Raw genomic sequence first — 27,231 nt, forward strand, 5'->3', positions numbered from 1 at the left:
ATGGATGTAAAAATGGACGTAAGGCAGGTGGGATTGGTGCTGATGGCGTCTGAGCTGGATTTGCTAGCTGCCCTTCCGTATCTCTTCCAACATGCCCCTCCAACATGCCCGGTGTCCCAGAAGCCTGACCTCTATGGTTCCATTGCCTGGGCTTCTTCACCCTCTGATTTCCAGTTGCCACTGGGACATGCCAACAAGAGATGGCAGGGTGAGACAAGGTCTGGTTCCTTAAAATCTTTGCTTCCTCCAGGCCACAGTTGGACACTGGCTGCATTCTCTTTGAGGCCAGAGCCCTTGTCCTGCAGGGCCTTTCCTATTGCTGAGCTCTTGTTGGGTTCCGTAACAGGTCCTCACCATCCCTTGATGGTTCCCCTAACTCTCCCCACACCTTTGTGAACAGTCCCTTCAGCTAACCCTCTAATTACTCCTTTGAGTGTCCTGTGAGTTAGGAGAAAGGGGATAATCAGTTCTCTCTTAGGCCAGTGCTTCTCAAGCTTTACCATTCATGCCCACCACCTGGGCATCCTGTTAGATGCAGATCCTGATTCAGCAGTCCTGGGGTGGGGCCTGAGATTCTGTACTTCTAACAAGCTCGCAGTGCCTGTGCTGCTGGGGCAGGAGCCACACTTTGAATAGCGAGGTCCTGGGTGTTTCGTTGCAATGAAGTAAGTGGTCTCTGGTTGGGGCAAGGAAGAGGGAAGTAGGGAGGGAGGGGGGACAAGAGTGCCACCAACTTCCCTAAAATCCTGCTGCAGGAGGTAACATAACTGAGAGTTAGGTTTAGAAAGGGCAGTCTTAGATCTTAGATATAGCAAGTATTAAGACATTATTTTCAAGATTACTACAGATTTTTTTTTTGGAATGGAGCCTTGCTCTGTCCCCCACGCTGGAGTGCAGTGGCATGATCTCAGCTCACTGCAACCTCTGCCTCCCGGGTTCAAGCAATTCTCCTGCCTGATCCTCCTGGGTAGCTGGTACCACAAGCATGCTATCACGCCCGGCTAATTTTTGTATTTTTAGTACAGAAAAGGTTTCACCATGTTGGCCAGGCTGGTCTCAAACTCATGACCTCAAGTGATCTGCCTACCTCAGCCTCCCAAAGTGCTGGGATTACCAGTGTGAGCCACTGTGACCAGCGAGAATTTTTTTTTTTTTTAAACCATGGTGCAGTAGCCTAGAAATAAAATACATTCAGCAACTGTTGGGGCAATAATTATTTATTTTAAATATCTCAGAAGCTTTGTGTTAATAGAACCCCCTCCCCCAATTTTCATGAGCATTAAACATTCACCATTCTCAAAGCATGCATGACATACAATTTAGATTTACATTGTTTTAATCATTCCCTTTCAACATGCATTTTTAGATTCTATAACATTAATTTAGAGGATACCACACCAATAAGAACTTAAAAACTGATGTGTTGGGTTTATTTCACAGTCCATGTCTACAAATAAAACATTTACCTGTATTAATAATTTGTAATAAATTTATTAATACACTGTATTAATATTGCCTATTTATTTGTTGGTATAAATCCAATGTTCTGGGTTATTCCACAATAATAGTTGCTAACACAGTCCCAATGCTGAGACAGAGGTTATTTTATATAGTTAAAAATAGAAAAGTTATCTTGCAGTAGATTAGGATCTAATTTATAAATATATACAGTCTCTGGCTTTTATTCTATTATGTTTTGCTTTGGCTACATGCAGAAAGCATTTTATTCCTATTGTTCTTCACTTCGTCTGATGCACAGGTATTCTAGTTGGTACCTTCAGGCTTTATTTTACCCAACTATGGGGAATAAGATCTTTGATTATGCTGCCTCTCTTTACAGCTACTTCGCCTATTACTTTTCCAAAGCTTGCTGAAAAGAGGTGGCAGGGTAGAAAACATGTTGCGAATGTTTTTTTTCCTTAGGTAAAACACCACCAACAATTTTTCAATCATAAAAAAGATCAGGATTTCCCTCTACCACACAAAAACACTTAGACTGCTATGGTGTCTCAAAATAAATGTGTTGCATTCGTCACCTTTTACCACTGATAACTATTTCTAAGAAGGTGATTCATATTAGAAAAATATAACATGTTTCATTTCTGTGCCAACATACAGGAGACTATTGCAGGTGGCATTTAGGCAGCTTCAAATGCCACCTCAGCTGCACACAGCCATGCCTGACTTCCACACAACACACACCGCATACTCATCTGTGCCTTTAGGGCTTCAGCTGGCCTCGAAGTTCACATTTGAGATTATTATAAACCAACAGGCTCTCAAACTTGAGTGCATATCAAAATCACCTGGAGGGCTTGTTAAAAACAGAACTTGGCCCTACTCCCAGGGTTCCTGTTTCCTGAGTCCAGGGTGGGACTAGAGAATTTGCATCTCCAGCAAATTCCCAGGTGACGCTGATGCTACTGGTCTGAGGACCACACTTTGAGAACCACTGCCATAAACCATCCTCGCTGAGCCACCGTAAGATGATTTAGATGCTATGAAATGGGTTACCCAACAGACAGGATGGATTCTGTTTCCACAGAGCTCCCAGTTTCCACACTAGAGAACAGATCAGCACAGATCATTTCATATTCTTTCACAGATTCTTCTGCTTCTCCATCAAGTATGTGCCCATACTTGATATCCTGGTGTTCGGCCCTCTGAAAACATTTCTTTTTTTTTTTCTCCCGTGTCATTCTCTCTTACTGGAGTTCAGAGAAATGGTTAATCCTGAGAGAGGAAACCAAGGACTGAGTTTTGTTAGTCCTGGCAAAAATTCCAAGACATTCCTAGGCACAGACTGGTCAAGGACAACTAGGCCACTGCTTCTGAGGGGAAATGGTACTTACTGGTACAAAGCTAACTTTGTTTTTAAAAAATAATGGCAAATCCTTAACCATGAAAGATTGAAAATAAAATAAAATAAAATAAATGACAGGCTGTCCCACAGAATGGAGGGAACAGAGGGGGGATGTGTGTTTCTTCACTCCTCACCTCCCCCAACAAAATGTCAGTCTTAAATTCTAATTTCAAGAAACAACGAAAAAAGAAACCTCAAAGCTTCTAGACTGTGTCCTGGCTCTTGGTTCATCTGCCCTCAGCAACATCACAACATTAAAAGGAAACAACCCATTATTCTTCCATATTCCTCTCCCAATAATTCAATATCCATGTCCTAGATAATACTGCTCTCATACACTTGGTTTATCATGACTATTTATAAAATTTCAGGGCATGAAGCTGGTGATTTTCTTTCTTCAAAAAGGTAATACTGTGATGTGGCTCACACCTGGAATCCTAGCACTTTGGGAGGCTAAGGAGGGCAGATCACTTGAGGTCAGGAGTTCTTGACCAGCCTGGCCAACATGGTGAAACTCCATCTCTACTAAAAATATAAAAAAATTAGCTGGGCATGGTGGTGCATGCCTGTAATCCCACCTACTTGGGAGGCTGAGGCAGGAGAATTGCTTGAACTTGGGAGGCGGAGGTTGCAGTGAGCTCAGATCGGGACACTGCACTCCAGCCTGGGCAACAGCATGAGACTGTCTCCAAAAAAAAAAAGATAATACTGTGATGAAGGAAGAGGCGATTTTTGACCTCACACTGGAAACAGGGCCCAAGCACAGGTCTGGGATTAGTGTAGTCAATTCCAGGGCAGATGGTGGAGGAGACATTGACATGAGTGATGATGCCACCAAAGCCTCCTTGCCCTCCCAGGTGCTCCAGAGACACTTCTCAGCCTATAAAACAAAGGGCTGAGGAAAAAATGATGAGCCCCAGTCCACCTGCGTCATGCTCTAGTGAATTATCGTGTGATGTGTCACAGTTATTTTCCTCCCAAGTGGCTTTGGGAGAACCCACTCCAAAGGTGCCTAGACCTTCTCCATCTCGATCTGCTGGTGGTAGTGCCGAGCCTGCCGCTGGCCAACATTCAGCTTGTACACGGAGCTCTTGTGCTGGCACTTGCGGTAGCCCCACACCATCCCCACACCTGCCAGGAGCAGCAGTAGGCACAGGACGGTGACAATGGTGGCGATCACAGGGCCTCTGCTGAGGCCAGGACATCCGTCCCCCACACACGACTCCAAGGTGGGATGAAGCTCCTCACTTGCACCTGGCCCGGGGCCTTCCTGTCCAAAGAAGTCTTCAGACAGCAGGTATGGGAAGCTATCCTGGATCTCAGGAACAGTGGTTTCTACTGGAGGCTGGGTGGTTGCCATGATCGTTAAGGGGATGTGGTTAGGTGTCTGCTTGACAGTGTTCACTGTTAATATCTCCAGGGTGGAGCTGGTGAGCTCATAGGGCACGGTGGCCATGGGAGATTCCTCTGTGATGAATCTCCAGGGTAGAGTTGACTGGTACTTCGTCAAGTCATCATCCCCAATGCCCTCAGTCTCGGAAGCATTCATGGGTCTGAGCGCCAAAGCTTCCACATCTAGCATTTGAGATGGAAGAACTGAACTATGGGTCATGCCCTCGCTTGGTGTGAGGGTGCTACTCTTGGGCTTCTTAACTTCCACAAGAATGGGCTGATCAGGAGTAACTAGGACATTTTCATCCAGTCCTACTGACCCATCCCCTCTGTCCCCATCTTCTTCCTCTTCTGCCTCTGTCTTCCTCCAAGCCCCATCTGTCACAGGGTAGCCATCTAACCAGGACTCATCACTGCTGCTCACGACTGGATCTCCTGCCTTGCTGTCATTCTTGCCCACAAATGGCCCTGAGGGACCATCAGTGTTGCCGTAGATCACCTTGGTTTCAGGTTCACCTGGGACCAATTTTACACCACTGTGGTTGTCTCCAGCAGAAAACTGCTTTTTGGTGTCATCATCCACCTCCTTTTCCAACCCAGGCTTGTGGAAAGCCTCAGCAGGAAACCAGAACAAGTGCTTCTGGAGCAGCCGTGATCCTGGTGAATCTGCGGGGACACTGCTCCCACCACCAGGCAAGCCTGTGGTTGGCACAAAGGCTTTATCCCAGGCTATGTTTTCTCTCCCCACAGAAATGGAGACCAGACGGTCCTGTTTTGGAGCCTCCTCAGAGGAGTCTCCCTGACCCCTGTCCTCGTCTGCCTCTGTCCGGGAATCCTCCATGAGCTCTCTGAATGACACAGATCTGTCATCAGGGAAGTTATCTTCATAGTCAATGTGTGCCTCAGCCTCATCTGGAAGAAAAGAGGGAAAATCCTCATTAGCTCCAAAGGCACAGAGCCAGTATAGAACACAAGAAAAGGAAATTAAAAGCATAAAGGCTGGGACAGAATAAATAATACTGTTATTATTCACAGATGATATGACTGTGTATCATAGATAAACCCAAATAATCTACATATGAATATTACAAGTAACTAAAATTAACATCTGAGCTTAGGCCGGGCATGGTGGCTCACACTTGTAATCCCAGCACTTTGGGAGGCCCAGGCAGGTGGATCACTTGAAGCCAGGAGTTCGAGACCAGCCTGGCCAACATGGCGAACGCCCATCTCTAATAAAATACAAAAAAATAGACAGGCATGGTGGCACATGCCTGTAATCCCAGCTACTCAGGAGGATGAGACATGAGAATCGCTTGAACCCGGAAGGCGGACGTTGCAGTGAGCCATGATCGTACCACTGCACTCCAGCCTGGGTGACAGAGTGAGACTCAAAAACAACAACAACAAAAACAACAACAACAAAAAACGTGAGTTTATTAGGGATACTAGGTCTACAGTAAATATAAACATCAATTGTATTTCTAAATATTGTCAATAAACAGAAAATTAAAATTTAAAAGGATGCTATTTACAATAACATTAAAAAAACCAAACACATAGGAATAAATCTAACAAAAAGATGTTCAAGACTTCTACATGGAATGATATAAGACATTGCTAAGCAAAATTAAAGAAGACTTAAATGAATGGAGGAATAGACCATGATCATGTAGTAGAAGGCTCAAGATCATTAAGCTGGCAATTCTGTCCAAATTGATCTATACAGATCTAATACAATTCCAATAAAAATCTCAGACATTAACTGAATGTTAAAAGTTTATGGAAATGCAATGGATGGAAGTTTATGGAAATGCAATGTAAGAATAGACAAGGCGATATTGAAAAAGAAAAAGCCAGAAGACATATGCAAAACATTTCAAGATTTACTATAAAACTGCATTACCTTTTAAGGCTATGGTATTGGCACAAGGACAGATAACTGGATTACATTAAAATTAAGATCCTCTGTTCATTAAAAGCTACCACAAAGAGAGTTAAAATGCAAGGCAGAGTTAGAGAAGCTATCTGCAACACATATAACCTCCAAAGGGCTTGTATCCAGAATTTAAAAAGGACTCCCACAAATCTATACTAAGTAGATAGACAAACCATAGAAAAATTGGCAAGATACTTGACTTGGGACATCACCAGAAAGATATCAGATTAGTCATTAAACATGTGGAAAGATGCTCAACCTCACTAGTAAGAGAGAAATGTTAATTATAGTCATAATGAGATACCATTGCATAGCACCAGAATGGCTAAAATTAAACAGACCGACAATATCAAATGTTAACTAGGATATACAGCACTGTTAGTGGGAGTGTGAACTGGAACAACCACGATGGAAAACTGGGCATCTCTACTAAAATTGAACATATGGATGCTCCATGACACAGCAATTCCACTCCTAAATATACACTTAACAGTAATGTGTGCATATGGGTACCAAAAGACACGCCTAAGAATGTTCATAATAGTAAAAAACTGGAAGCAATTCAAATGTCCATTAACTGGTACATCAGTTATGGTATACTCAATGCAAATCTGTACATCAATAAACATGAGCCAACCACTGCTTCCCACAACAAAATAGATGAATTGCATGGCCATAACGTTGAGCCAGGCACAAAAGTGCACACTCTGTGTTGATTCTATTTATATAAAGTTTAAAAACAGGCAGAATTAATCTATGGATGTCGGAACTCAGGATAGTGGTTACACTTGGGTAGGAGAGAAGGGGTGATGACTGGGTATGGTACAAACAGGACTTCTAGGGTGCTGGCAATATTCGATTTCTTCACCTGTATCAAGGCCTAAATATCAGTGTTTATTCTTGATAATTCATTGGTTTGTTGCCTGATGATTTGTATGTATTTTATAATTAAGTTCAAAAATGCATCTTTTTTTTTTTTTTTTTTTTTTTTGAGAGAGAGTCTCGCTCTGTCTCCTAGGCTGGAGTGCAATGATGCAATCTAGGCTCACTGCAACCTCCGCCTCCCGGGTTCAAGCGATTCTCCTGCCTCGGCCTCCTGAGTAGCTGGGATTACAGGTGCACACCACCACGCCCAGTAATTTTTGTATTTTCAGTAGAGACAGGGTTTCACCATGTTGGCCAGGCTGGTGTCAAATTCCTGACCTTGTGATCCGCCCATCTCGGCCTCCCAAAGTGCTGGGATTATAGGCATGAGTCACCGCGCCCGGCCCCCAAATGCATCTTTTAAAACACTGATTTGCTCTTTGTAAAACTTCCAAGTCATGAGATGATGCTGTAAAGTATTCTGAATTCAACTGAATAAGAAGCAATAGAGCCCCACAACTAGGAGACCAGAATGTAAGGACAGCCCAACGAGAGGGGAATCAACTGGTCAGGAAAGCTCAAGAAGCTGGTGTCCTCAGAAGACAGCAGCAGCCCTTTGAGCTTCCCCTCTCTCAATGGTCTTTGAAAGCCAAGTACTACTGGAAGATACACTTAAATTATTAAAACAGACTGCTTCTCCCACTTAACTTTCAACTTCGGAAGAACAAAATGCACAGAGCTCCAGAGCCAAGGTCTAGATGGAATGCTGAGGTGTCATGTGGTGCATTCCTGGGCTCTGAAACTAGATTAGTGGGTATCTGGCTTATTTCTAAAGGCTCTGTATCTTGCTTATTTAATGACTGACAGAGTTATAAATAAAAGTTAACAATCTTTTCTGATCTGCTCCTGACATGTAAGCCCATTCACTTTACATGTGTCCTCAGTCAGAAAAGGGAAACAGTGGATGAAGAGCAAACATCACTGACAAATATCAAATGCATGTGTGTTTTATGCTTAGAAAAGGACAGCCCAATCACACCCCATTGTGTCCTGTTCATAAAACCTCCCACAAAAAACATATCAGATGGCTGGACCATTCTTATGAGCCTTGTAGAATTCACATACAGGCTCCCAGGGCTCAGTCAGGCCCTTCACATTCCCTGTTACACCCTCATTTCAAATCCTGCACTGACCCACTCCTTCATTCAACAGACCTCACTGAGTGCTGACTATGTGCTAGAGTTTGGGATCACTGGTGAACAGGATAAATACTCCCTCCCCCCTTGGAGCATACGGGACAGAATCTCATGGTCTTGCATCCTATAGGGTTGAACTTCAAAGATTTTGTGTGCATAAATTTTCACCCAACATTCTGAATGAGCGTTAGGTTTTGCATTAAAGTACCATCCTTCCTTCAAAAAACAACAAAATGAAATGAATGCCACTATGACAGAACTTTTTGCTACAATTTACCCAAAACATACAGACAAGTCACACTGAGATTTAAGAAAGTCATGACTTATATCTTTGACCTCAGGATAAGGTGGTTAGATTGCTTGTACACATGTGTGTACTTACTGGCTGTGGAAGACAGATTGCAATAATGGCCACAAATCTCCACTTTTCCCTGCATCAAGTCCTTTTGCAATGTGACTTTGCACCTCTTCCTATGAAAAGATGGGGCCCATTTTTTCATGTCTAGAATCTGGGCTGACCTTGTCCCTTGTTTTGACCTACTGAACGCAATGAAAGTGTTACATGCCTTTGCTCTCTGCCTTGGAGCCCTGCCAGCTGCCATGTGAACAAACCTGGATGCTGAAGGATAAAAGACCCCATGAAGGAGAGGTAAACGTCCCAACTGAGGCCACCCTAGATTAGCCAGCTGTGGCCGACCACATTCACCTGAGTGAGCCCAGCCCAAACTGCTGACTCAAAGAACTGGAGCAGAATAAATTGTTGTTTCATGCCACTAAGTTTTTGGGGATGGTCTATTATGCAGAAAAAGCTAACTAACACACTAGCAATTAGCTGCTTGGGGGGCAGGCCCCAAGGCATTGTGTCCCTAAAGTAGAACAGTGCTTATCTACTATAGGTATTCTTATAGGTATTCTTGAGTGAGTGAAAGAATAAATGGTTCTGGAAGGAAAATGAGGAAAAGTCTGCAACAGCTCAGATCCCAAGCTTCTCTTCATCCCTACCTTAAAACTGTTCAGCACTGGGATCAGTTTCCAGGAGCACAGTCTCCCAAAACACAAGAGGACTATAGGCCCACTTCTAAATTACACGGAATGAATTACTTGTACCCATAGTCTCTCATAACACCCCGAAGACCCTCTGAAAAGATGCCATTGTTGAAGGACCAATTGAATACAAACACACACAGGTGTGCACCACATACGTGCACACAACACACACCCTCACACACTGGTGAGCAAATCGCTGCCACAGCCTGGCTGGTGAGAGCATCTCTTCTCATCCCAGCCTCTCCTTGGTGCCCACATCCCTATCAATTTCAAAGGGTAGCCTAGTAGAACTCCCTCCCCACTGCTAGTCGATTTCAAGCAGAATGGTGACCCCGCTCCATCAAAGCTTGCTCCTAATGCAAAGAAACTTGGCATTCCACATGTCTGACCAGTCATTTTTGCCCCAAATCTGCCCCAACCAATTTGTTCTTAATTAAAGAAAAGAACATATTCTGCGGTACTGCAGAAGAAATTATCTTTGTGAAACAATACACCTTTGCCAGTTGTCTCCTAGAGGTTCTGCTGTTGAGGATGAATATCCCTGTTCTCAGCCAGAACCCGGCCCCCTTTCATGAGGCGGTAAGGTAGGAAGCAGTAACTCTCCAAGATCATTTTTCCTCAAGAAGCTTCCACCCACTCGAAAGCATAGGCCATCACTTCATGCACCAGCTATACCTTAAGGCCTCTTTCCACATGTCATTTTACTAGGTAATATTTTTTGTTGCCTCATTGCAGCCCCAAGACATTGAACCGTGAAGAACCCCAGATTCTATTTTATTCCATGGTATTTTTGTCATTTCCCATTCTTGCTTGCACGAATCCGGAGAGTGCATTCATTTTCTTTCAGGTCATCAATTATAGCTCACTGACTGTTGGGAGTAAACAAGCTGTTTGTGCTGAACTCAGTCAGCATGATGAAAGGGAACAACATTTGCACAGAGCTTTGCCAAAGGCAGTCCTGGGTGATGGGAAAGCTGGCAGGCTGTCGGTGTCAAGGTGGGTGGTGAGTCGAAGTGCTTCCTCACTGTCCTCATGGACCACCATCTTGTCACCTCTGCAGATACCAAGACTGATACTGTCCACGGTAAAGCAGAATTCTACCCAAATAACCAACAGCTAAAAAGAAGTGTGACTGTAGGGTTACTCAAAATCTTCCAGCACCTCAGAGTATCTGTGGCCCTGACAAGTCTCGCTGTAACCTCTGCTCCGGCTTCTTCCCTGTCTCTTACGCCCACACCCCATATTTCACTTCCATCTGCCCCATTGCTCCCTGCCTTTTTGTTCTTGCTTCTGGCTGCCCGTCCCTCTGCTCTTCTTCCTCCTTCTTCTACCTCATCACTTATGTTCCAGACCACTTGAATATGTATGTACTGGGGATACAGGCCAAAATTGCCTTATGAGCAGGGTGCATTACAGGCTACACTTGAAAATATCTAAGTGTTCCAGTTGAAACTGTATCGTATATTTTTCCCTCCCCCATACTTACCAAAATGGGGAAACACCACCAAACACACCCATACACACACACACACAAACACAAACATAAAACTGGGCTTACTGAATGTGAATTTCTAAAAATGAGGAAACTATACTAAACATCAGCAAAAACATTTTACCAACAGCAACCTCACGAAAAGGGAATAATATATTGCAATGAATTTCAGAAACTAGTTACCAAGAGGAGAAACAGAGGGTTCTAAAGAAGATCGGACAAGCGTGACCTGGCTTAGCTCCTAACCCACCCTCACCCTTCAGAAATGGTCCTGGGAGTCAGCAAATCCTAGAGAGACGCAAAGTGGATGGAGAGAACCAGACCAGTAACCAGGAGGGCTGCTTCTTCCTGACAGAATCTGAAATGGCAAGACTTCACATTGTGCAAGGGAAGGAAACTTTGATATAGAACATTTAAAACATTTCTGAGGAAAAAGCAGAACCCAGATTTAAAAAAATTGTTTTATGTTTTGCAGAGACAGCGTCTCACTATGTTGCCCAGGCTTGTCTTGAACTTCTGGTCTCAAGCAATCCTCCCACCTCAGTCTCCCACAGTGCTGAGATTACAAGCATGAGTCACCATGCCCAGTCACGCCCAGATATATTAAAAACAAACAAATAAACAAACAAGTAAAATATCTGAGGCAGGGGGATCATTTGAGGCCAGGAGTGAGACCAGCCTCAGCAACAAAGTGAGACTTCATCTCTTAAAAAAAAAAAAAAAAATTGGGTGTGGTGGCACACACCTGTAGTCCTAGCTACTCGGCAGGCTGAGGCAGGAGGATCACTTGAGCCCAGGAGATTGAGGCTGCAGTGGGCCATGACATGCCACTGCACTCCAGCCTGGGCAACATACTACTTCAGCTGACTTGTCCCCTTACGGCCACCATTCCCTCTTCTGGATTAAAGGACTGTTTCACAACACAAAACTTAATAAGAAAGTGAGTGCAATAAAACAAAGCTCAAAGGTAATGTGTAAAATAACAGAATGTTATGAAAAGGGTGGTTATGAACTTCAGGCATCAAATTCAGGACCAATGTAGCATCATGACAGAACTAAAAAATCAGTTAGAAACTTCAAAGAACAGAGCAGACTGAGAATTTTATAAAACCAGGAAAAAAAGACAGAAGAGACATATTCAAGAATCACTACAAACCTCAAGCAGAATAAATTCACATAAATTGCCTACAGCCATACCAAATTAAAACTGCTAAAAACCAAAGACAGAAGAACGTAAAAGCAACCTGTGAAAGCAAATATATAATGTTTGATAAAGCAACTATAAGATTGAGAGGTGACTTTTCAAAAGAAACAATAAAAGCCAGAAGACAATGTGATAAAATATTCAAAATGTTAGAAGAAAAGAACTGCCAATATGGAATTTCTTACTCTATGAAAATGTCATAGATGGAAGCTCAGAGATGCAGGAAGGAAAGAACAATGAAATAGTAAATATGGAGGCAGAGCCAAGTGAATGTTGACTGCATAAAACAACAACATATACACACACACATAATATTCATTCAGAACATTTGACAATAGCATAGAAGCTGGGAGGAGGTAAATGGAGTCAAAGTGTTTGATGGCTTTAAATTAGCCAGGAAATGGTGTAACTATTAATTAATATTAAACTTCTATATGTCAAGGGTGCCTGTTATAATTTCTAGAGTAACCACTGAAAGGAGAGTAAAAGACTATTAGAAGGTAATAGAAGGGGTAAACATAATAAGTAAAAAATGCTTAATTGCTTCAAAAGAAGGCAGGAAAGCAGAGAAAAAGGAACAAAGGACAAATAGGAAAGAGAGAAAACAAAAACGACAGTAATTTTAAAACCAAATCTACCGATGGTTAAATGTAAAATGGATTAATGCTACTATTAAAAGACAAAAGGTATCAGCTTGTATAAAGAAACAGAACCCATGTACCTGGTATTTATAAGAGACACACTTTAAATATAAGTACACAGATGAGTTGAAAGTAAAAGAATTAAAAAAAGTCACGAAGAGGCTAACCAGCAAAAAAGACTTTAAGGCAAAAAATACTTAGTAGAGATAAAGAAGGCTCTTTCATAAAGATAAATGTTTCAATTCACCTGGAAGATATCAAATTTTAAAATTGTATATACTTAATAATATAGCCTCAAAATATAGGAATCTAACAGACATGAACTAAAAGAAGACACTGATAAATCCATGATCATAGTGAGATATTTTAAACATCTCTATCATTAATAATTATAACAAATAGAAAAAAGGTAAGAATATAGATTTGAACAACACATTTAATAAATATGACTTCTTTGAAATGTGTAGATGACATCCAACAACTATAGAATAAATGTTCTTTTCAAGTGCACATAGAATAATTTTTACAAAATAGACCATAAAAGAAGTATCAACAAACTTTAAAGGACTGAATCATACATACATTTTCTGGTCATAGTGAGATTAACTTAGACAAAAAATTACTTAAAAATTCCCCTATGTATAGAAATTAAACAAAACATGTCTAAATAACTCATGGGTCAAGGGAGAAATTACAGTGGATATCAGAAAACATTCTAACTGAATGATAATGGAAATATGACATATCAAAACTTGTGGGAAACAGCAAAAGCTGAGCTTGGGGGAAGTTATACCTTTAAATATCTATGTGAGAAAAGAAGAAAGGCTGAAAAATCACATTGATTTCCCGAAGCTGGGTAAAGAAAATTAAGTTAAAAACAAAGAAATAGAAGAAGGAGATTTTTAAAAGAGGAGAAATAAATAAAAAACAAACACACAATACAGAAAATCGACATAGTCAAAAGTTAATTCTTTGAAAAGACGAGTAATGTTGATAAACTCCTAGCAAGACTAATTAAGAAGAATTTAGAGAAGATGCAAATGAAAAACATTAGGAATAAAAAAGGCATCATCACAGATGTTTCAGGTATTAGAAAATACAATAGCAGGACTTCATGATAAAAATTTATATCCAGGAAGCTGGCTGGGCATGGTGGCTTGCGCCTGTAATCCCAGAACTTTGGGAGGCTGGGGTGGGTGGATCACCTGAGGTCAGGAGTTTGAGATCAGCCTGGCCAACACGGTGAAACCCTATCTCTACTAAAAATACAAAATTAGCAGGGCGTGGTGGCACATGCCTGTAATCTGAACCTGGGAGGCAGAGGCTGCGGTGACCTGAGATGGTGCCGTTGCACTCCAGCCTGGGCAACGAGAGCAAAACTCCATCTCAAAAAAAAAAAAAAAATTATGTCCAGGAAACTAAAAATTCTGATGAAATAGAAAAATTTCTAGAGAAATACAACTTACCAAAAGTGACACAAGAGGAAATAGAAAAATTTTATATAGCATTAACAAAACTGAATCTCTCCACACACACAAAACTCTAGGCACAGGTGGATTCACCAATGAATTCCATCAAATGTTTAAGAGGATAATTCCAATTTTATACAAACTCTTCCAGACAAAAGAGAAAGAGGAAATACTTCCCAATTTATTTTATATATACAGTGTAACCTTGGTACCAAAACCTGGCAAGGACATAATAAAAAGGAAATACTGCAGACCAATCTCACTGAACATAGATGCAAAAGTCCCATATAAAATGTTGGCAAACTGAATCCAGCAATAAGTTAATGTCGGTAAGCTGGGTTAAGCTTTAATATATTAAGTATATATTAAAAGTTAATATATTAAAAGAATAATACATTATACCTAGTTAGATTTATCCCAGGAATTTATCATTGGTTTAATATTTGAAAAAAAGGAGTTTTAGAAAAGCATCTGACAAAGTCAACAAGATAAAAACCCTTAGAAATTAGGACTATGAGGAAACTTCCTTAACCTGATTTTTAAAATACACCTTTTTGTTTCTTTTAAAAATATATAGGCTGGGCCAGGCGTGGTGGCTCATGCTTATAATCCCAGCACTTTGGGAGGCCAAGGTGAGTGGATCACTTGAGGTCAGGAGTTCTAGAGCAGCCTGCCAACATGGTGAAACCGTGTCTCTACTAAAAAAATATAAAAAATGGCCGGGTGCGGTGGCTCACCTGTAATCCCAGCACTTTGGGAGGCTGAGGCGGGTGGATCACGAGGTCAGGAGATCGAGACCATCCTGGCTAACACAGTGAAGCCCCATCTGTACTAAACAAAATACAAAAAATTAGCCGGGCATGGTGGCAGGCACCTGTAGTCCCAGCTACTTGGGAGGCTGAGGCAGGAGAATGGTGTGAACCTGGGAGGCGGAGCTTGCAGTGAGCCGAGATCGCACCACTGCACTCCAGCCTGGGTGACAGAGCAAGACTCCGTCTCAAAAAACAAAAACAAAAACAAAAAATTACCCGGGTGTGGTTGCAACTGCCTGTAATCCCAGCTGCTCAGGAGGCTGAGACAGGAGAATCACTTGAACCCAGGAGGTGGAGGTTGCAGTGAGCCAAGATCTTGCCACAGCACTCCAGCGTGGGCGACAGAGCAAGACTCTGTCTCAAAGAAAAAAAAAGATATATAGATACAGATATATAGTTTCCTTTATATAAAGCCAGTCACAAAAATGAACCTAATACAGTGTGATTCCACTTACATGAGGCTTTGATAGTAGTCACATTTATAGAAACAGAAAGTAGAATGGTGGTTACCAAGGGCTGAGGGAAAGGAGAAAAAGAAGAAGTTTTATTTAATGAGTATAAAGTTTCAGATTTACATGATGAAAAAGTTAGGGAGATCTGTTTCATAACAATGTGAATATGCTTAACACTACTTATCTGCACACTTGAAGATGGTTAAGATGGTAAATTTTATGTTATGTGGTTTTTATCACAATTTTTTTAAAAAGGGAAGGATTAATAAGTTATACTACATTAAAATTCTATTTATGAAGGATACTATGAAGAACATGAAAAGGCAACTTACCTAACAGAAGACATTTGCAACATAAATAACCTTGAAAGTTCTGGTATCCAGAATAATATAAAGGACTCCTACAAATAAATATAAAATAGACAGCCCAGTAGAAAAATGGGCAGGAGAATTGAATGGGCACTTCACAAATGAGGTATTCTAATAGCCAGAAAACATATGAAAAGGTGCTTAACATCATTAATCAGGGAAACTCAAATTAAGTGATATCACAACATACCCATCAATATGGCTAAAAATTTACAAGACTGACAATACCAATTGTTGGTGGGGAGGTAAGGCTCCCAGAACTCTTATACATTGCTCTTCAGAGCATAAATTGTTACAACCATTTGGGCATTATCTTGTTGGGTATTATCTACTAAAGTTGAACACACACACACACACACACACATATGATCCAGCAATTCAACTCTAAATTATATAGACAAAATTCTAGAAAATGCAAAACTCTAGAGGAATACATGTAACATGGTCACCAAAAGACCTGTGCAAGAATGTCCTTATAATAGCCCCAAACATGAAACAATGAAAAATAATCCTAACAGTAGAATGGAATACTCCAAAGCAAATAAAAAGAATGAACAGCTCACAGAGCAACATGTATGTGTCTCACAGACATAATGTTGGGCAAAGGAAGCCATACACAAGAGTACATAATGTATGCTTCCACTTAAATAAAATTCAAGTGAGGTGGGCAAATGTAATTTATGGTGTAAGTAGTGTGGATAGTGGTTACTCTAAGGGAGGCTGGGACTGAAAGGGAGCACCAGGAGTGTTTCTGGATGGCTGGTGATGGTCTGCTTCTTGACCTGGGTGCCGATTACATGGGTGAGTTTATGGTATGATAATTCACTGAACTCTATAATATTTGATTTTTGAAATGTTCTGTATTTATCTTACTCTTAAGTAAAAATATAAATAGACAATCAAAAGTGGACACCATGTACCAGGAAAAACTGGCACAGTATTTGGCTGCTGAATGCCAAGGATGAAGAAATAATTCAACTGATATTCAGGAAGAAAAGGCAAATCCCATGCAAGAACAAAATTAAATCAGGCTTGCCTAAAATTTCACCTCATCATGTTCAGCGGTAGAAGAAAAAAGAACAATGGCTATAATCTTTGAGGGACAGAAAATGTAATTCAACAATATTGTACTTTGTTAAGATGTCATTCAATTTTATATCAACAGTAGGCATTCATTCATCTTAAGATGTCTGTGCTATCTCAAGAACAATATACTGTGTGCCCAGGTGCAGTGGCTCATGCCTACAATCCTGGCACTTCGGGAGCCCGAGATAGGAGGATCACTTGAACCCAGGAGTTCAAGACTAGCCTGGACAACATAGTGAGACCCACTGCACCACAGCCTGGGTGACAGAGTGAGACCCCCATCTCCAAAAAAAAAAAAAAAAAAGGAAAAGAAAAGGAAAACACACTGTGTAATATTGTGCATGTGTTACTTATGTTAAGCTGTAACCCAGCTGCTGCTGGTATTCCAATTAAGAATTCACTCTGGGACAGACAGTTAGCATTCCCACTAGAAAAAATCATCCTCCAGATGTGGCTAATACAAGTACTTCTTTATTTGTATCTTGACCAAAAACATTGCTTTGCTAATTAATACCCTGAATATCTGAAACAGCTTTCTATTGGTAAAATTAGTGACCTATTAACTACCAATGACAAATATTAGAAATGGGCTTTCACTGGTAAAATGAAAGGTATATATGATATAGGGATTGGGTAAAGATACCTTAGAAACACTTCATGCTCTTATACGGATAGGGTAAAACCAATTTAGATCTTGATGGTGTTTGACACTTGAACCCTAAAAGGTCTGTTTGGGACTAATGTGTTACTCACCAGAATGCTGGGAACAGTATCCATCCAGAACAGAGTTCACCGCTGTCACCATGCACTGACCACACCATCCTGCTCTCGCCACACAGCCTGCCCAACTCCCCGCTAGCCCAGGAACTTCCTGAGAACAAGGGCATGTCCCCCCTGCCTTTGTATTCCCCCTGCCCACAGCATGGTGTATGGCATATAGTAGGCACTCCATAAATGTTTGCTGAATAAATAAATAAATTAGTGAAGAGATGAATTAGTGGGTGTGAATTACAGTTTTTACAAAGCTTGATGCAGTCCGGAAGTCCATCAGCCAGGGCATCATTTGATTCATGAGAGAGGCAAAGAATGATAAATGACTTTTGAGTTCCAGTATTGGGGATAATCAATGTCTGCTAACTTCAACCTCCTGTGTTACCCATCCCATGAGCTTAAATATTGGTGGCTCATGCCTGTAATCCCAGCACTTTGGGAGGCCGAGGCAGGTGGATCACCTGAGGTCAGGAGTTCGAGACCAGCCTGGCCAACATGGCGAAACCCTGTCTCTACTAAAAGTACAAAAATTAGCTGAGCGTGGTGGTGCGTGCCTGTAATCCCAGGTACTCAGGATGCTGAGGCAGAAGAACAGCTTGAACCCGGGAGGCGGAGGGTGCAGTGAGCCGAGATCACACCACTGCACTCCAGCCTGGGCAACAAGAGCGAGACTCCATCTCAAAAAAATATATATATATAAATATATATATAAAACATAAAGTCAAAAGGCACCTGGAACACAGGCAGAAGATGAGTATGTTCTCCTCTCTCACTTTTTTGTGTGTGCAGGCAACACTGGCTTAGCATTTAATATTAAAGCAAGGATCTGGGAAAGGTCAGCTCACCCTGGCTGTGGCCTTGACCTGGACACTTAGAGTCTGAGCTATGTGTGTTTGTTTGTGCGCATGCATGCGTGTGTGTGTGTCTGTGTATGCACGGATGTGCATGTGATTGTGTGTGTATGTGTGTGTGTGTCTCTGTATGGGTGTCTAAGGTTCTGCCTCCAGAGCTCCCTGAGGCTACAGCAACCCTGGGCAGAAGCCCAGGGCCCCGAACTAAGCTCTTCCTGTCTCCCCAGGTTCGCAGGTCAAGGTCCTGACTTAAAAACAGGTTGTCAGTATATCACAGTTTCCCCAAAACCTCAAATGAAGACAAGAATGAGTGTTTACCATTAGCCTACTTATGAAGAAGTATCCAAAGCTTATTTTTCTCCCCATGGGGAACAGTAACATTTGTTATTCACCAGATTTCAACCAACAAGCACATTCTGCCCACAAGATGGAGAAGCCCAGCTCTCTGCCTGTGGAGGTACTGTATCTCTCACCTCCCCTCTGCTTTCCTGAGTCTGCACTCTGACTCAGATCATTCAGCCATCCTTCTAGCTCTGCCCTCACCCGACCCTCTCTGTGAAAACCTGTGCTAACACAACACGGGGCCTTCGGATTTAGACAAACAAGTCTAGGAAATGTAAGCTTTGTGGCTTCTCCTGGCAAAATGCAGGTCATTCACTGTGCATTTATATTTAACTGCTACTTTTGGAAAACAGAAGAGCAAAGAAAGTCATACGTCAGGACTCAAAAGTGCAGGCTGGCTTGTGCACTGCTTGTGTATTTTATCAGAGTGGGATGTGGCTGGGGGCTGCAGGAGACAGGCCAGAGCCCAGTATCTGGGGTTCTCCCAGGGCTGCTACTTTCCATCTTTTTTTACTTTGCTGCCTTTCTGGAAGCCCCACACGTACCCTCTTTTTTTTTCCCTCTGTTCTTGGCTACACAGCCTTTAAAAATAGTAATTTTAAAAAAGACAACCAGACAAGCCAGAAATAACCACTGGTTCAATAAACCTCTGAACAAATATGGCAATTTTTGTTCCTGACAAGGAAATTCTAAATTCAGTTTCAGTCTCATGCCTTCTTCTATGAAGGAAATTAAGTCTAAAAGATGGAGAAAAACAGAAATAGAAGTTAATTTAAGAAAACAAAATAATACCTGTAGAAATGAGAAAAGAGCAAAGGAACTTACTGAGGGGACAGCTAGTTTGCAAGTGAGCAGGTGTGCTGCCCCGAGGCCTCGTTCTCCTCCCCATCTCAGGGCCCTGGAGGCAGCACATAGCATGATGCAGATATCAGGACAGGATATGCCTGGTTTTATTTTTTATTTTTATTTTTTTGAGACAGAATCTCACTCCGTTGCCCAGGCTGGAGTGCAGTGGGGTGATCTTGGCTCACTGTATCCTCCGCCTCCTGGGTTCAAGTGATTTCCGTGCCTTAGCCTCCCAAGAAGCTGGGACTACAGGCATGTGCCACCACACCTGGCTAATTTTCGTATTTTTAGTACAGACAGGGTTTGGCCATGTTGGCCAGGCTGGTCTCAAACTCCTGGCCTCAAGTAACTGGCTTGCTTTGGCCTCCCAAAGTGCTGGGATTACAGGCATGAGCCACTGCACCCGGCCAGACATGCCTGGTTTTAAACCCCGGCTCTGCTTCTTTCTGGTGTCTGACACAGGCAAGTCACTGAACCTTCCTGTACCTCAGTGTTCCCATCTATAAATTGGTACTCGACATTTCTACGGAATTCCAGACTTGTGAAGATTAAATGAGATGAAGTGTGTAAAACTATGGTAGAAAGGGGCACAAGGAAACTTGGGAATGATGGAAGTGTTCTATATTTTAGTTATAATGGTGGTTTCATGAGTGTATACACCTGTGACAGTTCAGATAAATTTATACTTTTTTTTTTGGAACGAAGTTTCGCTCTTGCTGCCCAGGCTGGAGCACAATGGCGCAATCTCAGCTCACTGCAACCTCTGCCTCCTGGGTTCAAGTGATTCTCCTGCCTCAGCCTCCTGAGTAGCTGGGATTACAGGCGCCTGCCACCACGCCTGGCTAATTTTTGTATATTTAGTAGAGACGGTTTCACCATGTTGACCAGGCTGGTCTTGAACTTCTGACCTCAGGTGATCCACCCGCCTTGGCCTCCCAAAGTGCTGGGATTACAGGCATGAGCCACCACGCCTGGCCAAATTTATACTTTAAATGAGTACAGTTTATGGTATGCAAATTTAACCCAATAGAGTTGTTAAAAAAGCAGGCCCAAAAAACAACTCCCAGAAGAGAGACAGCATGGAGTGAGTGTTTGGTTTATAACAGCTTTGTTCTCAATGCCTAACTAGGCAATGTGTCTTGTTTCCATGGCTGTGTCAGATCAGGGAAGGGAAAAAGAAAAGCTGTACATTTGCTATTGGACTCAGAGGTGGCAAGGCTGGTGGAGGGAGGTCCAGCTTGGGGTCAAGCACTTTCCTGATACTGCAGCCCAGAAAGCAACAAACAGAACCAATGGAACTGAGGGTAGGGGTGGGCCTTTCTGAGCCTGTCTTCACACTTGGTGGCAGATAGCCCTGTGGCATCTTTTCTTTTCTTTCTTTCTTTTTTTTTTGAGACAGAGTCTCGCTCTATCACCCAGGCTGCAGTGCAGTGGCACGATCTCAGCTCACTGCAACCTCTGCCTCCCGGGTTCAAGCAATTCTCCTGCCTCAGCCTCCCGAGTAGCTGGGACTACAGGCGCAATGCCACCACGCCCAGCTAATTTTTGTATTTTTAGTAGAGATGGGGTTTTTCCATGTTGGCCAGGGTGGTCTTGAACTCCTGACCTCAAGTAATCCTCCCGCCTCGGCCTCCCAAAGTGCTGGGATTACAGGCATGAGCCACCGCGCCCGGCCGCATCAGGACTTTTCTGTAATTAGGGCAACAACCAATTTTAGTTAGATTCTGAGTACATTAGAGAGGGCATGACAGACATTTCCTGCTACCAAACTGGGAATGGAAACCAAGAAGATGTGTGGATTTTGACAGGATTATGGAAGACTAAATGGCCAGAACCAGACCTGAACTCTAGGGACCAGAGCTAGAGAAGAACCAATACACAGAGGGGAGAAAATGGCAGTTAAATAAGTCCTCGCCCATTTCAGTGAACGGTCAAGACAAAAGTCCCTGTGCTTAAGTGAGAGACTGCATCCCCACCACTTAAGCCTGGAATGTTGCTTGTGAACACACAGCCTGGTCGGCGTGTGGCTGAGGGACCCTCCTACACAATCCACTCCCTCACCTTTTGCTACCCACCAGATATGCGTGCCACACACTAGGAAGCTACCAGCTGCGTGGGTCTCTATCAAGTCTGAAAGCCACACTGGCCATGCCCTTCTGGAAAGGCCAGCTGCCGGTCTCCAGAATCTGGGAAACCTGCTGGCAGAGATTAACTTCTCACCCAAGTAACAGACGGTTGAAGTCACAGGCTGTCGTTAGTTATTCATGGTAACAGGGGCTAGAGTTAATAACACACAAGGAAATGAGCAGCCAGTGTCATGCACAAATCCCTTTAGATACCTTAGGTGAAAGGGCCTGAATGGTCTCATTGATCAGCATATAGGTGAAAGAGAATGAACATTTACTGACCCCCATACTATATTATAGGTCCTATTCTAAATGATATATTTGCAGGAACCTCATCTCTAAGGTATCTCTGTGATAACTAGTACCTATTTTTAAAATACGGGTACTATGGGCCGGGTGCAGTGGCTCACACCTGCAATCCCAGCACTTTGGGAGGCCGAGGTGGGTGGACTGCCTGGAGTCCTGCTCAGGAGTTCAAGACCAGCCTGGCCAACATGGCAAAACCCCATCTCTACTAAAAATACAAAATTAGCCAGGCGTGGTGGCGCATGCCTGTAATCCCAGCTATTCGGGAGGCTGAGGCAGGAGAACTGCTTGAACCCGGGAGGCAGAGGTTGCGGTGAGCCGAGATCATGCCACTGCACTCCAGCCTGGCGACAGAGCGAGACTCCTTCTTAAAAAAAAAAGGGTATTATGGGCAAATTAAGGCTCAGAAAAGTCAAGAAAACGGTTTTCTCTTCTTCTCATCCTTTCTGTCATTGTTTAAATAAGCTCAAATCTTTGTAGGAAATTTTTTTAAAAAGCATCTTTAAAAAAATCACCTTAAAAATAACAACAGCAAGCAAGCAAACAAAACAAACCCCTACAACCTCTTTGGACCTCTGATCTTCTTCCAGCTCTATCCTTTGTGTCTTCCCTATTCCACTTCACACAGCAGCAGAAATTTGAACCTGAGTTGTCAGTCCTTGGCCTTCTTCCTCCCTGCATCTTATTCCTGTATGCACTGCAGCGTGGCTATGGTACATCCCCCACCCTCCACATACACACCGAAAACACAAGGCTGTCAGAACCTCCTTCACACAGTGAAGCCAATGCATACATGTTAGCTTTCATTTACTTGTTTTCTATAGCCTCTGGGTTTACTGAGCACTTCCTCCACATCTGGAAACACACTTCCTGTAAAACGTCACCTTCTGTGACACCTCAATTTCCAGTCTCTATCTCATCATCTACTGCTTTTCTGTGTCTTTGAGGAACCCAGTTTACTAGAGTTTCCTTTAGGGTTGAGACAGTGTTTACTCAACTTGTATACACAGCACCTAGGATCCTGCCAAATGTTGGGATGTGGAATGAATGAATGGATCAATGTCCAATCAGCCAGTACAACGAAGAGTGATTATCCAAACCCAGATGGATCCAATTCCAAAATCCTTGTTTGACCCACTCCCCCAAGTTGACTTTTCTCCAATTTGAAGCAATTCATCTGGTGAAGATACTCTTGTAAAACACACACACACACACACACACACACTCTTCTTACAAGGACACAGATAGCTTAAATGTTAAACTCTCAGACACTGTAACAATCTGTATATCCAGCGCAAGCATATAAACCAGAATTCCTGCCCAGCAGCTTAAAGCTTTAACAACTGCATTGCAGTGGGAACATAAAGATCATTTTGGACCCGCAAAACCTGCATTTAGTGCTCATTCGACTAGGGCTAGCAAACAACCCATTTGGCTGTGGGTGTGGCTCATGAGATGGTGCAACTTCAGCACCTCATTGGAACATTAACAACTCAGGGTGGGTATGGGCCTGCTTCAAGGTGACATATTGGACCAACAGGAAGCTTGGTGCTTATGCTTGATTTTCTTGGGCAGGTGAATGATCAGAATTGGCAAGTAGCTCCCGCCTGGCACAAAGCAACAGGAACAGAAGAAAGATGAGGAAAGTTCTAGAAGATTGCTCAAACTGTGCTTTCAGCACTTGTCCCAGTCTGTAACTTGTTATTAGGTATGCAACAAGGCAAGTAGAAACAACCAGAAAGTTTTTAGAAACTTTTGCAACAATTTGACAGGGGAATTTTATGTCTATTTAATTTAACACAGATTGTGCTTATATTTAGAATCTATTTTATTTTATATTAATTCATTTTTATTGCATTTTACGAAAGTATTAATCAGCTAATGACTACAAAAAATGTGTAAGAGTTCACAAAGAATTTGAAAAGTAGTGAAATAGAAAACAACAAAACCAACTCATTAAAAGACACTGTGAGTGTGAAAAGATAAGCCACAGAATGAGAGAAAATACTTGCAACACATTAATTATGAATATTTCATGTAAAAATTCTATAATATGTAAATGATCAAATTCAAATCAATTAGAAAAATGGGAAAAGTACCTGGACATTTTACATAAAGAAATTCTAATGCCCTATTAACATGTGATAAGTGCTTGACCTCACTATTATCACAGAAATGAATATTATGACTACAAATCACCACAGAGCTGTCACCAGACTGGCAGTCCTAAAGCTGATGAGGTGCTGAACGACAAGGACTCTCAGACACAGCTGATGGGAGAGCAGACTGGGCAAATACTTTAGAGAACACTTTGGCAGCATCAGCTGCAGCTGAACACACACATACTCCATGGGCAGCAATTCTACTGCTACGAACCAACTGAAATGTGTTCACATGGGAACCAAAGGAGGCTAAGGACAATTATAGCAGCATAGTTTGTGACAGCCACAAAATGAAAATAAGCAAAATGTCCACCAACAGCTGATTGGATAAATAAATAGTGGTGTATTCACACTGTGGATAGTAAATAGCAGTGAAGACTATAGTAGCAGTGAAACCACAGCTTCAGGCAACAACGTGAATGAATCTCACAGGTGTGACAGCACCCTAGGTCTCATCTGAGTTCTCTCATGGGATCTGCAGGACATTCCAGGGACAAACTGTCCTATAAGTTCAGTAACATCATGGTGCTGGAGTTATTTCCCTCTATAGAACCAAACTCTGCTTGGTACCCAGATGTCATGGGAGGTCAGGGAGGGGGTTCTTGAAAAAGTCTTGGAGTGAGAGGAGCACTGTGAGATCAGGGAACAATTCAGGGTCTAGCATGAGGTCCGAGGTATAGGAGTCACAAGCCAGGTCAGCCATGGGGCTGCCCCAATCGCCTGCTGGCTGCTGCGTCCCTGTTGGGGTGGGGAGGCCAGGCCTGGCTGTGGCTGGACACAGCGATTTCTGCTGCTGGAGAAATTCCCAAGGGGCTGGGCAGCAGGGGTTAAGGAGGCTGCAGTAACCTGGGACTCCTAGAAATGTGATGTTGATGGAATGGGGACATCTGGGGAAATCAGATCAGGTTTGGGGAACTCAGTGTCCACTAGGACTCTTTTTAGTTTCAACTAACTATTCAGACTCCACAGGTCACTCCTGGCATTCAGAAGGCTCCAGGCCAGGGAGCAGAGCAAGGCCACCGGGAAGCAGCAAGCAAGTCTCATCCGTGGGAATAGCCCTTGCAGCAGTTCCATACAGCTGTCCTGGAGTTCGTCTCCTTGCTCCACCCCTCACCACCCCTGCTTTCCTCCCAAGATTGCTCAGGTGGATCAGAACTCATATGTGTGGTGTGGATCAATAGTGCTTGGAAGCCCCATGCCCCATAACAGTCTGAATGTCTTGCAACAACCCACAGAATAGTTCTCAGGGTCCTCACAAAGCTCATGCTCAGATACAAGAATCACCACCCTCAGGGCAGCCCAGAGCTGGGCTTCCTAACATGTATTCATTATAGTCTTCCCAGCCCAGTTTACCAATTGGGGGTCATTTTCACCAGAAGCAATGCTGCTTTGTACCACAGCTGATGTTCCAACTTGACCAGGTTTCCAGGGAAATAAACTAGAAAGTTAACTCAAGGTCAACTGTGTACTTAGAGAAGTGGGGATTTTAACTTGTTAACCCTTTACTCCCAGCATGGAAGATGAAGAGCTCAGTTGTGCATTTGAATTGCTACAGGAATCCCCAAGTGGAGATGTTGCTAGGTCCAGAGCTCAGGAGAAAGGTCTGAAAGCCTCTTTTCAAAGGCACCTTGGTGGAGAAGAGCCCACCGCATGCAGCCAGCAGCAGTGGAGTCCTCAGTCAGCACTGCGTGGGCACGCGAAGGTGGCCCATCCCTGGGCTGCTTACCTTTCCCACAGGCCTGCACCAGGCCGTACCACTCCCCACAGCTGTTACATAGCAAGGTGAAGGCGGTCTCCCGGTGGCCCATGATGTGGCCTGGGGCACACACGTACAGCAGTTCATCCCCCATTTCCAAGCCGGTGCGTCCCTGCAGGATGGTGTGTGGGAACGAAGGCGGGTCTCCACACGGCTTCTCTGAGGAGAAGGAATCACAGTTAGCTTTTCCAAACTGTGCGGAACTTTTTCAGCCTATGAGAAAACAGACTTAAAACACAACTCTCCCCTGCCGCCCACCGTACCCTCAACTGTGATCACAGGGGCTGTTTCTTGGTCACCCTGGCAACTCCAAGGCGTGGCAGAATGCCTGGAATAGAAGAGGCACTCAAAAATACTTGTTGCGTGAATAAACGCCATATAAAGTGCTACAACTTTGCATTTTAAAGTTGCCAAACAATGTTACCTTCTAATGTTTCCTTGAAAGGAGGGTCTGGAGATACATACCTAGCAGGAAGCTCCTTTTTGCCGTATTTTATAAGTGAATAGGAACTCTGACAAAGGCTAAATGTTACAGACTACAGAGTACAGCAGAGGGTATCTTTCCCCCCTTCCCCGCCCACAACCTCAACACCAACAGCAACACCGTTATTAGTTTGGTATATACAAAAATTACACACACACACACGCACACACACACAATATATATATACACACACACATATATATACACACACATATATATAAATACATACATATTTCTTTTTTTAACATAAATGGGATTTATATCGTATGTATTATTGAGTACCCTTTTAAAAAATTGATTATTTTTTAGGTTCACATCAAAGTTGAGCAGAAAGTACAGAGAGTTCCCCTATACCCCCGACCCTTCCACGCACACAGCTTCTCCCACTATTAGCATTCTGCACCAGAGTGGTCCATTTGTGACAACTGATGAAACTCCACTGATACCTCATTATCACCCAAAGTCCATAACTTACCTCAAGGTTACCATAATTTACTCAGTGTTGCACATTCTATGGGCTTTGACAAATGCACAGTGACACATATCCACCATTATTGTTTCATACAGAATAGTTTCACTGCCCCAAAGTCCTCTGTGCTCTGCTTATTTATACCTTCCTTCTCCCTAAAGATTGCAACAGCTGATCCTTTTACTGTCTCCATAGTTTGCCTTTTCCAGAATTCACATAGTTGGAATCATAATATGTAGCCTTTTCAGATTGGCTTCTTTCACTTAGTAACATGCAATTAAAGCTCCTCCATG

At 42.8% G+C, this 27,231-nt stretch overlaps 1 protein-coding gene across 2 annotated transcripts in view; it reads right to left on the reverse strand.

The window, feature by feature from the left end:
- Positions 1-1,199: 1,199 nt before the first annotated feature.
- Positions 1,200-27,231, reverse strand: part of SUSD5 (sushi domain containing 5) — a 71,249-nt gene continuing 45,217 nt past the window's right edge. Inside the window, exons 4-5 of one of the 2 annotated variants that reach the window (XM_008951606.6) lie at positions 25,956-26,144; positions 1,200-5,167 (exon numbers count right to left, since the gene is read on the reverse strand). In XM_008951606.6, the coding sequence (XP_008949854.1) occupies positions 3,876-5,167; positions 25,956-26,144 (1,481 nt within the window). In that variant the 3' untranslated portion in view covers positions 1,200-3,875. The remainder of the gene's footprint in view (positions 5,168-25,955; positions 26,145-27,231) is intronic. The other variant, XM_055109606.2, reaches the window with a different exon arrangement.

Source organism: Pan paniscus, chromosome 2, assembly GCF_029289425.2.
Source record: "Pan paniscus chromosome 2, NHGRI_mPanPan1-v2.0_pri, whole genome shotgun sequence".
NCBI classification, from domain to species: Eukaryota; Metazoa; Chordata; class Mammalia; order Primates; family Hominidae; genus Pan; species Pan paniscus.